Below are 15,850 nucleotides of genomic sequence, written 5' to 3'. Positions count from 1 at the left end.
ATCAAGCCTCTATTAGCGTGTCTGAATTCCTTATAGTACATATTTTCCCATATCTAATGATAAAATTTTGATGATAATATTTTTTGTATTATTTATAATTACAGTTTTTTTTTAAAGTGTAAAGCTTTCTAAAATGAAATAATAAAGATTTAGCACAAATACAGCCTTCCAGTATTCAATAGGATTTTTCTGTTTTTAGAACAGGGCTTTTACTGGTAGTCATTTTAATTTTATATAAAGTACTTAAGAATGAAACCAAATCATTCCTGTTAGGGAAAAAATGGTTCCACTTATCTTTAAGGTTTGGTTCATCCACCCACCTGCCTCTGCTCCTGTACAGAAGCTGTCTGCCTCCCAGTGACAGACATCCTTGTTAGTACACAGATATGGTTCCTGCTTATGAAAGAACGGCTTTGTGTCCCTTCTCCAGAGTGCACTGCTGCCGATCTGTGTAACACTCTGCCAAGGACTGCTATCCCAGTGGAGGAATAACTTGAGTCTCTTCTGTTGGCACCATCAGGGAAACTTGAAACACTATCCAAGAATGTCCAGAAATAAATGCAATTGGTTCATTTGTTAATCCCAGTATTACAGAAGCAAAAGTACAAAGTTACTGCTTAGCTGTGTTTTTAATATAAGCATGGTAGTAGTTTTGGGGGACCGGTGCCATCGTGTTCCTCCCACAGCGCTCTCATACGTGAACCGTGACACAGGTGGACTGGTCATTGGTACAGCAAGCCACAAAGCTGCTCTTGAGTGAACAGACTGACCACCAGTCCAGGTGATTTCTCTGGCGGACAGTGGTGGGACTATAGTGTTTTCAGTATATGTGCCTAACTAACAAAACGCTAGGAAGAAAAGGTAAACCCAACACGAAAGCAAACAAGAAAGAAAGAATGAAACGAAGTTTGACATATTTTTAAAAGCTTTTATAAATGAGGTTTAACAAATACCGAATTACAGGTGTGTTAGTACAAGTCTGTAACATCTATGTACAGCAGCGTCAATAACAAAGGCAGAGTCACAGCCTCATACAGGCCTCTTGAGTCTTTAGTGACAGTCACTCCTTCCGATACATGACCATTCCTTTCCTTCTGCAGTCTTAACAGTCGTAGGCAACTGCTTCCCAGACTCCACTTTTCACTTATCTCTACTTCATCACACCCAGTTCCCATGGCACGAGGGTAAAAGGTTTTAGGATATGAGAAAGGGAGGGGATAAGGCTTCCCTATCACTATGACAACCAAGGAGGCTGGAGTGTTAGTCCCCCACAGTTAGATTGGGGAGCTACCCTTTCTACCAAGAGGAAAAGATGAAGGGAAAGCTTAATTCTAAGCATTCGAGATGCCAATGCAAAAGCAGACAGGTAGCACTGAGCAACTGCTGAAGAGATGCCTACTGCTCTGCCAAATATCCCATAGCAAAGTATTTCACATAACTTAAAAAAGAAAAGTCAACATAATCTCAAGTATTCAATTTAAAAAAACTGTCAAAGTATAAAAAATTAAGACACTGAGAGCTGAATCACAAAGTGACCAGGATCTCCTACATGAAAACCATCCTTCAGGCACGCGGCGGAACGAGGTGCTCCTGAGAAGCTCCTTGCTTCAAACCGGGTCACGTCATGGGTCCAACACAGCAGTGTATTTGGGGCTGAGGACATCTGCTCTTGAAGAACAAAGGCTTCTGGATGATGTTTCTAATGCCCCCCACAAAGGGAGCAGTGTGTCAGGTAGATGAAAAACTTAACTTAAAATCAAAATGAGAAACCTGCTTTTGATCAGGCATTTTCCTTCCCTCCCATCAGGCTGTACTACCTGACACTCTCCAAAAGGCCAGCCTGGCCACCACAGGACGGTGTGTTAGGAAGGAGATGTTAGAACCTGTGGTGCTGAGTGCTTTCTGCATGGCAAAGAGGAACAGTGGGATTCATTTTCTTTTAAAAGTATTGTAGTTGACAGATTTTATTACAAAATTGCCTTAGACGGTACTAAAGAACTACACAAATCATTAAAATGAACTTTAAAAACAAACAGCAGTAGCTGCTTTGTTTTGTGAGCCATCCACAACCAAAAAGAGGTCTGTCACAAGAACCCAAAGGTTGGGATGCTACATGGAAGACACCAACTTTTCTAAAGTGTCCACCTTAGAACTGTCCTGGAATGAACCAAGTGCCTCAGGGCACTTGAACAACCCTTATATTAAAGCTAATCAGGACACAAAGCCATAGTCGAGGCTTTCAAGGTGGCAGTGGGTATTCTACTCAGCACTTGGAAGTTAGGCAGCAGTACTGATCTGGCTTGGTGGCACTGACGCGACCCCAGGAGTTGACTGACGTGGTTTGTGTGTGTATGTCTAACGGCTTCTGGATGGTCTCTGGACATAGGTAATTTTGGTAGTCTCAGGAAAAGGCAGTTCAAAGGTAACCTGAGAGCTACTTGGGTTTCTTTTGGAGAGATGCAAACATTTTAACATTGCTCAACTGGAATTTTTGAAGGTTTCCTAAGCAATAATGGTCTGATGTATAGACAGCATTAAGTTCTCTTGTGAAAAATGCTAAAACTTACGTGGAAAAAGGAATGTTCCAGTAAGCCTCCATTGGGTAAAATATTCTTAATTACTGATATTTGCCAATTTAACACTAGTAGCTTGGAACTTTTACCGTAAGTTGTACTTTTTTAAAAAAATATGTTATTTAACATTATATGACAATCTATTTACAGTTTAAATAGAAATTTTCTTTTCAGTAATGAAAATACATCCTTAGCAAAAATTTAGAATGTAAAATTTTATAAAATAAACACCACCCCATAGAAAAGCATATTTCAGTACCATTTCTGACTTAGCCTAAGATAAAGGTTTTCCTTAAATCCTGATACCCTCTTGGACAAGCAGGGTTCCTCAGGTAAGAAGATCCCTCTTCCAGCAAGCAATTCACCTTCCTGATTTTGGTTGTTTTTTAATAAAATGCTGATCCAGAAAGATTCCCCAGCATGGGCACGACAACACTCATCAACAGAGCCTGGAAGAAGGAACTGCAGTGAGGTCTGTGGGCTAGTGGAACAAGGTCATTGTGTAAAAAGCCTTTTCTGGATTCCTTGATGCAAACTCTGTGGCTACCAGGTCTCATGCTGTAATTCACACTGCTGGGGCTACACTGCTACCGCGCCGCCTCACACCGTGCTCATCCTGGCCGGTGAACGATCAGTGGCGGACAAATTGGCTTCACGGGTCCACAGCGCCCAGCACAGGAGAGTTTATGTGAACAAGATCTATAAGATCACCCAAATACTTATGTGGGAACCAGGCCACCAACAGACCGGGAATCCAACTCAGTGAACACTTTCAGTTTCTTTTCCTTATGGTTACTGTGTCCATCTTGAGGAAAATTCTTTTATTCATGTGGCTTGTTAAAGAGTAAGAAAGGAATAGTGGTCAACTTTGCCCAAAACAAAAAGCTTCTGCATGAGTGTCTAGCTCTGTCCAAGCGCACCCGGCTCATGGCGGCCCTTGGCAGGAGTTTCTAGCAGAGGTATTTGCATGTTCTCTCTCGGCCACACCGCCAGTCTCAGATCACAAATGACGACTTGTGTCTGAAGTCGCCCTGCAAAGCCAACACAAAGTTAGAACCATCAAGGGGCCAAGTGGGGCAGTGAGAAAGGAAAACACTAGTCAGATCTAACATGGGCTAACCATTGTCCCTGATGAGAAAAATAGGGCAAAACTACAAATGAAATAATCACTCTTAAACTAACATCTGCTAGCACTTGCAAAGCACAGATGCCACGAGTGTGTGCGCACTACTGTCGCAGGCTGAACGCTCAGGGTCTGCACTGTCACTCACATCTCATTACTGGAGCCCCTTGGTTTCCACAGAGAAATGTCATTTTCTTTGCTGGATACACCTAGATTTCCAGGTTTCCTAAATGATTACCTCTTCATCTGTCCTGATATAGTTAACTCCATCTGGCTTCCCTGGGTTCTTGTAACTGTGAATAGGAAAAGAGGACAGTTCAGTACCGTGGTTATATCGACGCCAGCTTGAACTGTGCTTTTTATCACAGAAAACAGGCTCACCTTTCTCCATCCTGTTTATTGTTGATGAAGTAGCCACGTCTGTAGGCACAGCAGATGCCCAAAGTAATCAGGGCCAGTACAGCAAGGACAACCAGAACCCCACCAATAATACCGCCAATGTTCAGGTCATCTGAAGAAAAGGAGGTTTCGGGGAAGAGATGATCCACATTGTTCTTACAAAAGACTCTGGCCCCCTGTGCCTCCTCCTTGCCCCCTCATGCCACTCCAGCCAAAAAAGCAAACTGAGGACACCTAAAATGTAGCCTAGAACATATAGGACACCATAACCCCTAACCTTCCATGTAAAGACTACTGAGACTAGCACAGCTCAAATGCAGTTGCACTTAATGTTGTATTAAAGGGGGCTTGGCACTGTCAGCTTAAAAATCCTCTGGCTAAATGCCTGAGAATATTATGAATGGAGGAAATGGTTACAAGGACAGAATTAGAAGCCAGAGGACTCAGGAGGACTTGGGAGTCACAAGGAAAAAATAAATCCTAAACTTCCAAGGCCTTCCTTTGTTGTGGATTATTTGGGGGAAGAAAGCTAGTTTCAAGCTTTATTTAAAAGTAAAAAACAGTAGGTAAGAATGTGACCTTTCCCCCACCGGCCACCTGGCCTCCTATCTGTAAGGAACTCCCTGGATTTCCTTTTTTCATTTCTACCTACTGTGCAATGGCACTTGGTCACCTTCAGTGCGGGGGCATTGGCAGCTGTTTCCTCTACGCCAATAAAGATGCATGGGAAAATATGCAGGGAGTTTATCGACAAAAGCCAACTAACTTGAAAGTTGTTAAAGTTCTCCCTTATCCTACTGAACTGGTTCTCAAATGTGAGTGGGCGCTCAAAAATCAACTTGAAATTTTGGTTTTTAAAATGTCAGTTCCCAAGCTTCATTACTAAAGATTCAATAGGTCTATGGCAAAAAAAAACCTTCAAGAGAAAACAACCCTAGAGCAGAGTTTTTCAAGATTGACAGATGGGAAGAATCACTGCAGCTTGCTTCACACACGCATGTCTAGCACACGTCTCAGTGGGCCCTGGAATCTGCACGTGGAACAGTGTCCCAAATGGTCCCAAATGGGGTGTTGCTGTTGCCCAGGCTGGACGTGAACTCCTGGCCTCAAGCAATCCTCCTACCTCAGCCTCCAAAGTAGCTGGGATTACAGGCAAGAGCTACCATGCCCAGCTGTATGAGGCCATTTTGGAAAACACTGCTCTGGGGGTAGCTACAAATAGGAAGGATGGGTTCAAACAGGTGACGGGGACACATCCTATCCGCCCCCATCCTCCCCTCAGCGCCTCCCCTTTAGAACCAGTACCCTAGAGATAATAAATATCACAGAACAGGGTAAAAATACCAAGGCTAAAGCACTTTCAGTTTTCTGCAAAATGGTTATAACTGGATGTATTTCTAGCGATCTCACACGCCACCTTAAGTTTTGATAATTCTATCGATTACCAAAGAAATGGAGTTTGTTAAACTTGCCATGGAAGTTACATGACTGGCAATGTTCCTAACAGCAGAAGGCCCTAAAAAGTCTGTTGTGAGAACCCACTTATTTAGACTCAGAGGGTTCTCATCCATTCCTTCAGTGTCCAGTGGTTTTGGTGGATCCTGTCAGCTCCAGAAAAAAGCTGACCCATGGCAGAACAGTTGTCTAAACTGATAGTGTAATATTAAATTTAAAATGCTCTATTCATTTCCCAGTCTTCAGATGAAATCTTTTCAAAAAGTAACTCACAGACTTCCATTTCCTGCTCCTCACACCTGGCTGAGCCCGCGTCATTGGAAGCAATACAGTAATACTGCCCTGAGTCCTCCTTGTGAACAGCATTGAAAACCTGTTTCAGGGAACAAGTAAATAGTTAGACCGGTCAACCGGGCAGACCTCTGAGGGGACGGGAGAGCAAGGTCGCCCCGCGAGATCCTTCTGAGTCCAGAACGTGGTCGAGGCCTGCGTGTTTGCGGTTTCCCAGGCGCCGTGCAGGTCCCTTCCTGATGTGCTTTCCTGACACTCTTGCCTAAGAGCTCCCCAACGATGAGATCCCCTTGGTATCTGAAGATACCCAAGCCTAGCAACATCCAGAATGAGAGGCAGAACTTCGCACTTATTCCAGTAAAGGGACTCTCTGATAATAGCTGCTCCTCAGGCAACATTTTGGCAAAACAATAACAGAAGATCCTACTGCAGTTCACCTGGTGGCTACAAGTAGTTGGATATTCCACAGACCAAAAAGCACCTCCCAAAAGAGAACTCTACACAGTGAAAGCCTGGTGTAGTCTGCTGTGTGGTCAGTCTGTCCTCTAGCACGGTCCCCAACCTTTTTGGCACCAGGGACCAGTTTCATGGAAGAGGTGGGGGTGGGAATAGGGGAGGTGTTTCAGGATGATTGAAGCACATTACATTTATTGTGTACTTTATTTCTATTATTATTAATATATGTTAGGTTGTACTATGTAACGAAATAATTATACAACTCACCATAATGCAGAATCAGTGGGAGCCCTGAGCTTGTTTTCCTGCAATTAGATGATCCCATCAGGGGGTGATGGGAGACAGTGTCACCCGAAGTGTGTTGCTTATGTCCAGTCTACTTTGTAATCTCGTTTTGGCTGCTGTCACCACAGAAAACCCTGCTTCACAAAGACAGGATGTTGGAAATGGAAGCAGGCTTTTCGGTGCTTTTATGGCAATTTTAGGATATTCCACCTTGACTTTAATCCAGAACCTGTGGAGATTTGAAGTTGTCTCAAATATACTTTTAAGGCCACTGTCATTTGTGATCTCAAACAGTTGATCCTCTTCTCGCACAAAGTCGATTCACCTCGCTCATTCATAAATGGGTCGAGGATCCACTCCTTCCCAGTTTGGGGGTCTTTTGTGGTTGGGAAGTAAGGCCCAGGGTCTTTTGAAATTGAGATAGGTGATCATGCACCAGCTGGGAGAAAGAAGGCCCTGGCCAGTCTCTTTCAAAACCTTTGCTAATGTTTGAAACATGTCGAAAATCCCAAAGTTCACTTGTCACTCCCATGATTCCAGTTTGGCTTTGAATGCAGCCACTTTATCTGCTGACTTGAACACAGTTGTTGTTCTCCCCCTGAAGTGACAGACTGAGTTGTCAAGCAGGTTGAATGTGTCACACAATGAGCAAGTTTTGCGACCCATTCTATGTCACTGAAATGTGCTGCCAGCGGTGACTGTTTTTCTAAAAGAAATCTCTGGAACGGCTCTCATAACTCAAAAACTCTGGCCAGCGATCTGCCTTTAGAAAGCATCTCACTTCTGTGTATAAGAGAAGACGTGTGCTCTACATCCGTCTCCTCACAGAGCTGCGTGAATTAAGGGCAGGAACTTTAATGTGATTGATAATTTTAATCACATCCTGCAAAATGTTTAGTTCAGGTGACATTTTTCAGCTAGCCAGCATTTCTCTATCAACACAGTGCACAGACTCACATTCAGAAGTGACCTCCTTGACCTGAGGAGTGAAACCGGAAAGCCGTCCGGTCATGGCAGCTGCTCTGTCCGCGCACAGACTGACACAAAATGACCAATTCAGTTTTCCTGATATGTAATCATTCGAAGACTTTAATAGCTCTGTGGCTGTGGTATTGGCTGGCCACAAAAGTGCACAGAACATATCCTCATGCACATCCTCCTGAAAAATATATTGCACAAAAACAAGCATTGTTGCCTTGCTGTCCACATCGGTAGACTCGTCAACCCAGACTGAGTACCACGGTGACTCATTAAAATCCTAACAATTGTGCCTCAATATCCTCTGCTATTTCATCAGTTTGTCTAGTTATGGTGCTAGTCAAAAGAGGAACACATGCCACATTTGAACTGCAGCCTCTCCTAAAAGTTCACGGCGAATGTCCTTAGCAGCAGGCAGGATCAACTCTTCGCCAGCAGTAAAGGGCTTCCAGGCTTTAGCAACGTGATGAGCTACTAAGAATGATGCCCCCAGTGCAGACACAGCTGATGAAGCGGTGGCCTTCGATAATTGCGTCTGCTCTTCATGTTCACGTTTTTGGTGGGTTTTTTTTTTTTGAGAAACTCCAAAGGCTTGTCTTTTAATGCAGGGTGCTTGGTCTCCACATGGTGAAGCAGTTTTGAAGGTTTCATGGCTTCATCGGATAGCCGGTCGCCATATATCATACAAAGCAGGCTTGGAGAATGTGAATCACCTGTTGCAATGGACCCGTAATTTAAGTAGGACTCTTGGGATTTTCTTTTAAATGCAGCTTTCATTTTGTTGGCCATCTTAGAGTCTTCTGCTGTCTCATCACTGGCTCTTTCCCCCTTTTCAAAGCTCCCCAGCAACATTTGTTTTTCACTCATTTTTGCTAGGTAAGCTTGTGTGCGACCGAGACAAATGCAGTGCGGGGAAAGAGGCACGGACGGGCCACACACAGACTAAAACAAGTGTCGGATTCTGACTTAAAGCTGGCCACCAGACGCAGCCGTACAATTGAAAAGGATGCTCACTTGCCACTATAAAGCCTGCCACCAGATGCAGCCTACACTCGCTGAGAGGGTTTTGATACGCATCTACAAGAGATTTATTACGGTCTCTGTGCAGTCAAACCTCTCCGCTAATGATGATCTGTATTTGCAGCCGCTCCCCAGCACTAGCATCACCGCCTCAGATCATCGGGCATTAGATTCTCCTAAGGAGCGCGCAAGCTGGATCCCTCGCACGTGCAGTTTACAGCAGGGTTCGCGCTCCTATGAGAATCTAATGCTGCCTCTGGTCTGACGGGAGGCGGAGCTCAGGCGGTCATGCCAGCGATGGGGAGCAGCTGTAAATACAGATGGAGCTTCACTCGCTCGCCCTTCCGCTGTGCGGTCCTGTTCCTAACAGGCCATGGAAGGGTAGCGGTCTGTGGCCCGGGGCTTGGGGACAGCAGCTCTAGTGCATGACCAATCTCTTTCCTCTCCTTCCACCACCATTGGGTTATTTTGAAACAAATTCCAGACATATTTTATCCACAAATACTTCAGTGTGAATCTCTAGAAGGTAAGGACTTTTAAAAACCATAACAACAATGCCATTATCATGCCTAAAACAATTAACAGTTGCTTAATATCATCAAATATCCAGGTAGTAATCAAATTTCCCTGATTGTCTCATAATGATTTTTATAGTTGATTATCCAAATCGGGACCCTCATCCACCCACAACATTTGTCTGATATTAATATCCCTCCCCAGTCTCGTTTAGTCTACAGGTTTCTCCTCCTTTATTTTACTCCCTTAGAATTTACTTGTTTACAAAAGGAGGAAGTCATTTTTCCTCTAGAATCCCCAACATTCTGAACTTCTAGCTTCTGTCTTATAAAATAGTTGCACCATCTCTCTTAATAACTGTTCTTTCCACAGTAAGCATCCCTTGCCCTAACAAAGACATCTCCATCCTCACCTCTTAGAAGAGATCTTACCAGAGTGCCTGTTTCAGAGTTTAAGAGAAACGAGGAATTTCGAAATCTGGGATTGGCTCTGGAATCTGTTGGCAGTGGCACATCATTGCGATACCAGCTGTAGTGAGGCCGGGGGTAGCCCTCGCTCTCCTGGCAGTGCAGCGTTGCTGTCTTGCCCACGGGTACAGCCTTCGGTACTCTGCAGACAGGGGTTACTGGCTTCACTGTAGGAAAACAGGGTTTGGTATTTAAGATCTCAGGAACACGGCTCTATTTTTATCAAAGCCCACAAGAACTCAGCTCTGAAGACAAGAAAGCCAGCCAAAGGCTCTCACACCACTGCAGTCCCCAAGACCACATCTGCAGACTGCTGTGCCTCACTGCACCCTGCACTCCCAGCTCATCCCACCCCAACTGTGACCCCATAGGCCCTTCTAACTCCTTCCACCTTCAGGTGGGAGCTGAGGAAGAGACAGGAAGCACGTTAAAGCACCTCCTCCAGATGGTGGAGGAAAGTGGCAGAAGCTCCACTTCCCCCTCACCTTCTACCCCAACTCGGCAGTCTCAGATTTCTGCAGTTCTCCCCTCCCCAAGTCACGTGCTACCCTCAGGGATGCAGCTCTGGAAGGCAAGAAATCAAAATACGAATGGATCTCCTTTATTCTCTAGACAGAGACTCATGAGACCTAAAAGGGGCAAAAGTGTTTTACTTTCACATGACTTCCTACCTTGCACAGTTAACTCAATGACAATCTCATCGATTTCTTTGCGGTCGTTTCGAGCAACAACCTCACAGCGATAAAGGGCTGAGTCTGTCCGCGTCACATTCCAGATCTTCAGGGAAGTTTTCCCCAGTAGTTCTGCACGACCTGCCAAGTCTCCTATGGGACAGAAGACAAGGGGCTCTAAAAACTCCTTTACAGAGGCCGGGCACAGTGGCTCATGCCTATAATCTAGTACTCTGGGAGGCCAAGGTGGGAGGATTGCTTGAACTCAGGAGTTCAAGATCAGCCTGAGCAAGAATGAGACCCCGTCTCTACAAAAATAGGAAAAAAAAAATTAGCTGGGCAACGAAAAATAGAAAAAATTAGCCAGGCATGGTGGCTCGAACCTGTAGTCCCAGCTACTCAGGAGGCTGAGGCAAGAGGATCTCCTGAGCCCAGGAGTTTGAGGTTGCTATGAGCTAGGCTGATGCCATGGCACTCTAGCCTGGGCAACAGAGTGAGACTCTGTCTCAAAAACAAACAAACAAACAAAAAAAAAAAACTCCTTTACAATTATCTTTACCACTTGAAGAAGGTGATTTCTGGGGCCAGAATTTGAGGCCATGGTAAGAAGATTGCACATTGGTTTCTGTTTGTTTCCATATAACAGAAGAGAACTCCCAGAGGACTGGAACCATAACTTATTCCTGTTTGTAACCTGAGCACCAAATATAGTCCCTGGTGTGTAAGAGACACTCATTATATGCGTCTCTGCTGTTAAAGTCAGGAACCTCATCTCATCGTGTCCAGGAGGGAGTCCCCATTAAAAGAAAAACAAAACAAACAACATTAGAAAAACAACTGACATTTCACAAATGATGCTGGGACAACTAGATATCCACATGCAAATGAATCAAGTTTGCCCTCTACCTCACTCCACACACAGCAAAGACCCACCATAAGAGTTAAAACTGTAAAACTCTTAGAAAAAAACATAAGCATAAATCCTACATGACCTTGGATTAGGCAAGGGTTTTTAAAGCTATGACACCAAAAGCACAAGTACACAAAAAAATTATTATATTAGACGTCAGAAAAATTAAAAACATTGTGCTCTGAAGGACAAAAGTGGGTGAAAAGACAATCCACAGAATGGGAGAAAATATTTGCAAGTCACATACTTCACAAAGGACTCGTATCCAGAATATAGAGAGAGTTTACAGCTCAATAATAAATAGATATATAACCTAATTTAAAAAGAGACATAAGATTTGAATGAACATATTTCCAAAGAAAATAATACAGGTGATCAATAAGCACATTTAAAGATGCTCGGCATCACTAGTCATCAGGGAAATGCAAATCACAACCTGAGCTATCACTTCATAGCCACTGGGATGGCTAGATTCAAACAGTCAGACAATATCAAGTGCTGGAAGGATGTGGGGCAAGGCGTTGCTGGTGGGAGTGTAAAATGGTGAAACAGCTTTGGAAAACAGTTCGTCAGTTTCTTAAAAAATTAAACATGCAACTAACATAAGACCCAGCAATTGTACTCTTGGTCATTTATCCCAGAGAAACAAAAACTTATGTTCACACAAAAACCCATGCACAAATATTTGTAGCAGCATTATTGATTACAGCCAAAAAGTGGAAATGACCCAAATGTACAACAACGGATGAAGGGATAAAATAACATGGCATATCTACAATTCAATATTATTCAGCCATAAAAAGGAATGAAGTAGTGACATATGGTACAACATGGACGAACTTTGAAAACATTACGCTAAGAGAAAGAAGTCGGCCACAAAAGATTGTAAGCTTCCATTTACATGAAGTGTCCGAAACAAGCAACTCGGCAGAGACAGAACGTCTTATAGATTAAGGGCTGCCAGGGTTGGAGGGAAGGGGATTGACTGTTAATGGGTATGGGTTTCTTTTGGGGCTGATGAAAATGTTCTGGAATTTGATAGTAGTGATGCTTGCACAACTATGTTAATATACTAAAAGCCACTGAATTTTATACTTAAAGAGTAGTAATTGTGCTAGATGAATTAGAAAAAAAATTTTAAAGCATAAACAGACATAATCTTTCAGCAAAGCATGAAAAACCTGGAAAACAAATAGAGGAAGGGAAGTTAGGGAGTTAGGGAAAAAATGACACAAAAAAGTAGAAACTATTACTAAACCTGACAACTGGTGACAAGTATATGAAGGATTTATCATAATATAACAAAAAGAAGAAGATGCTTATATAATAGAAAGTGAACATTTTCAATGACTTTTTTAAATAAAAAGGTTTGTTACACAGTTACCATTAGTAGAGGATTAGAACTACCATGGGAAAAATAGTACATAAAGATTTACCAGAGTGCTTCAGTACAGTCCTGCGTTGAGGCAAGAGAAGAGACCAAGCAGATTCAAGTTTCCCTCTAGCCCTCATATTCTGTGTCGTGAATATTATACTATCCCTTGTACGCCTCGTCCCTATAACTAAGAGTAAGACGTTTAATCCCCAGAAAAAGAAAGTTCTTTAATGAATTTCTCCCTTGGTTTCTCGGGTGATCTAAACTGAACGTACAGGGTTTAGCAGGGTCAGTCTAAGTGGCCAAAGGAAACTGATTTGTTTTCTGAGAATAACATTTCCATCTCTTCAAAAACAATAGGTGAAGGAGGGACTTCATGTTCGTGGGAAAACACAACTATTTTTAAGAGCCTATGACTCCTGATGATGTTGAAAACCCAAGCAGAAAGGCCGTAGTTTGAGCTAAATCACAGAATCTTTCTCAACTCTCAACTTCTCTGAAAACCTATGAACGCACCTGCATTTCTACCTGCTTACTCCTCCCCTCCTGTCAGGAGGCAATGTCCTCCCACTCCCGGCCATATGTCAGGCTCATCAAAGCCAAGTCCTAGCACTGCTACCCTGAGTCTCTCTCCATGGCTTCCACCTCCGCTCAGGCCACCTCAGCTCCTCCTGGACTCTGCAAAAGAACTCTGACTTGGCACGTCTGCTCTGAGTTCTGCCATCTCCAATCTCTCTCTGCAAAGCAGCCATTTCGATCTTCTGAAGCGCAGATGTGGCCAGGGAACCTCCTCTCAGAACCTCTCAGTGGGCCTTCAGATATCGCCCATGCTTGCCTGGCATCCAGAGCTGCTGCCTGGCCGGGCGACCTCCCCAGCCTCATCTCCCCCTCCGTCCACGCCCCAGCTGTGGTCGGGAACATGCGGCCTCTCCCCCAGCACCAGGCTGCTGCTTCTGCACCTTCACACAAGCGGTCTCTCCTGCCCCACCACCTGCCTCCACAACCGCCCTTGCAGTCTTGCCTGGCTAACCAGCCACCCTGCACTCCGCAGCCCGGAGGCCGCCTCTGGAGAGCCTTCACTGACCACCGTCCTCACCCGACCTGGTGTCACCTGGCACCCTGTGCTTTCTCCCCGTGGGGTATCCCCAGCACAAGCCAGGGGCACAGTGGGTGGCTCAGTAAAGCCATTGTCTCATTGCCGCTACACACAATCCTTCGAATTAACTCACTTACATCACACATGTCAGGGATCATGATGAGAAGACGGCCCAGGAAAATGTTCATTTTGATTCCTTAAAAAGATGGGTTGTGGAAAGATTAAAATCCTGCTCAACAAATTCATATTTGTGGAGGCTGGGTGACAGGTACAGGAAGGCTCAATATACTATTCTCACTATTTTTGCATATGTGCAAAATTTTCCATAATAATAAATTTTGAAAAAGCCGGTTCCGGGTACAGATGCAGGTTACCAGTCTGAGGTAAATTTCTGGCCAAAAGTGCATGCCCGGGCCTGTGGACAAAGGAGAGAGGACTACAGGATCATACCCTGAATTTTGTTGTCAAAGAACACATATGTGGTTTGGTCATCTTGAATTTTCTTCCATTCAATCCTAGGGTCATTTGTCTGTGAATCCGTAATGATACAAGACAGTTCCACACCTAATGAGCAAAAAAAGAAAAGAACTCTCAGTGAATGTGGAATGCTTCTAGGCTCACTCTACACCCAGAGCCTGCAAGCTAGCTCTAGTTTCAGAGCGCCCTTTCATGCAGGTTAAAACCTAGCCAGCTCCAAGTTCCAGGGGACTTTGAGAAAAGATGAGTTTTCACCAGAAAAACAATAGAGACAATAGCAAGAATTTTACTGGAAGGGAAATTCTAGTAAAATTCCCTTAAACACTCTGCTTGCGCATGAGAAACTCCCTTACTGTGTAATCGCAAAGCCAGGCAGGAATCAGATGTCAGCCGACAGAAACCCCCCCAACTCCCGCCCCCCACCGCCCCCGCACAGAGTTCTCTGTTAGCCTGCGGATGGGACACTCCCTGCTGAGTAGCCACCCCAGGACCTCCTGGGCACAACACAGCAGTGTCCTGTGGTGGCGGCAAGACCACCAAATGTCCACTAGATGGTGCCCAGTATCCTCATTGTATCTCCCTTGTACTTACTTTCAAATTCCTGTACCACTGGGTTTCTGTTGCTAGACTTGAGATTCACCGCCCCTATCAAGCAGCCTGAAGGGAAAAAAAGAGTAAAATCAAAGACAATGCATCTCTAAAACAGCAGAGAAACCTTGGACTGAGGTATGGTTTTTTCCTTCTAAGTAGGGTACAGTCACTAACCACAGAGGATGGAAAAATATATTCCACAATAAAGTCTTAGGTACAGCAAGTTGACTCCTTCCTGTCTCGATCTGACCTTCACTGGAAGGAACCAAGAGAGAGAGGAGTTCCGAGAATTCATTCTCCTTCTCTGTCCCAGAACAAAGCCCCCTAGAGCATTAAAGCCTTTTCTCTAAGCATTTCCTTCTTGCTTAGAGTCATCGTTAACCCTCTGACACTTCTCACCCAGACCCACATGGCCTTTTTCTGCCTTCCTCCTTCCTGCCTCTCCTCTCCCCCTGAGGCTTCCAAACCTGCAAAGGTGCCCTTTGCCACATGAGATGGTCCAAACTCTTGGCCTGGAACTCTCCCCTTCAGGACAGCATCAACATTCTCTGGGTATGGTTTTCAGCCAGCTAAGAGTCTACCTCATTGTATTAGCATCTAACCCAATTGTTCCAGTCCGTGAAGATGTTTTCACTAGTCTTTGGGGAAGTCAGAAAAATAACAACTGGTGATTTTCATGAAGCTAAGTTTATATTATTGATGAAATCAAGATATGCTACTTATACGGCAATCCATTTCCAAAGCAATATCTAATGCCCCATGTGTTTCGGCAAACATTAGAAACCAGTTTATTGTGGTCTCAAAATTTCTCAACTAATCTTTTTAGAGAGAAAATCAAATAGCTACAACGATCACCTATAAAATATCATTCTTACACTACCTGGCCTCTAAGAAAATATGCCATCCCCAACAGTGGCCTTCACACAGGACACCCTATGAAGGTCTCTGAGCCTTGGCTTACCATGCCAGCTAAAGACTTGGTACTCTGAGCTGCTTCCTAACTCCTTGTACATCAGGTAGCCTGCTGGCCTCAACAATGCATTCTTTTCCTTTCTTATCTTATTAATGGTCCAGCTACATGTATCCATGCGAAGGACACATTTTAATCCTTCCCTTCTAAATAGTAAGACTTCACTGAGGCAAAAGCCTTAAGGAATCTAATAAAAA

At 44.1% G+C, this 15,850-nt stretch overlaps 1 protein-coding gene across 1 annotated transcript in view; it reads right to left on the bottom strand.

The window, feature by feature from the left end:
• Positions 1 to 2,748: 2,748 nt before the first annotated feature.
• JAM3 (junctional adhesion molecule 3) overlaps positions 2,749 to 15,850 on the bottom strand; it is a 101,863-nt gene continuing 88,761 nt past the window's right edge. Inside the window, exons 2-9 of the mRNA XM_012644274.1 lie at positions 14,684 to 14,749; positions 14,066 to 14,179; positions 10,235 to 10,387; positions 9,528 to 9,730; positions 5,824 to 5,923; positions 4,078 to 4,207; positions 3,935 to 3,989; positions 2,749 to 3,604 (exon numbers count right to left, since the gene is read on the bottom strand). Of these exons, the coding sequence (XP_012499728.1) occupies positions 3,569 to 3,604; positions 3,935 to 3,989; positions 4,078 to 4,207; positions 5,824 to 5,923; positions 9,528 to 9,730; positions 10,235 to 10,387; positions 14,066 to 14,179; positions 14,684 to 14,749 (857 nt within the window). The 3' untranslated portion in view covers positions 2,749 to 3,568. The remainder of the gene's footprint in view (positions 3,605 to 3,934; positions 3,990 to 4,077; positions 4,208 to 5,823; positions 5,924 to 9,527; positions 9,731 to 10,234; positions 10,388 to 14,065; positions 14,180 to 14,683; positions 14,750 to 15,850) is intronic.

Source organism: Propithecus coquereli, unplaced genomic scaffold (genome assembly GCF_000956105.1).
Source record: "Propithecus coquereli isolate 6110/MARCELLA unplaced genomic scaffold, Pcoq_1.0 Scaffold209, whole genome shotgun sequence".
In the NCBI taxonomy this organism is placed as follows: Eukaryota; Metazoa; Chordata; class Mammalia; order Primates; family Indriidae; genus Propithecus; species Propithecus coquereli.
Note: the sequence above shows the minus strand (reverse complement) of the source record. Positions and strands in the feature narration are given on the sequence as shown.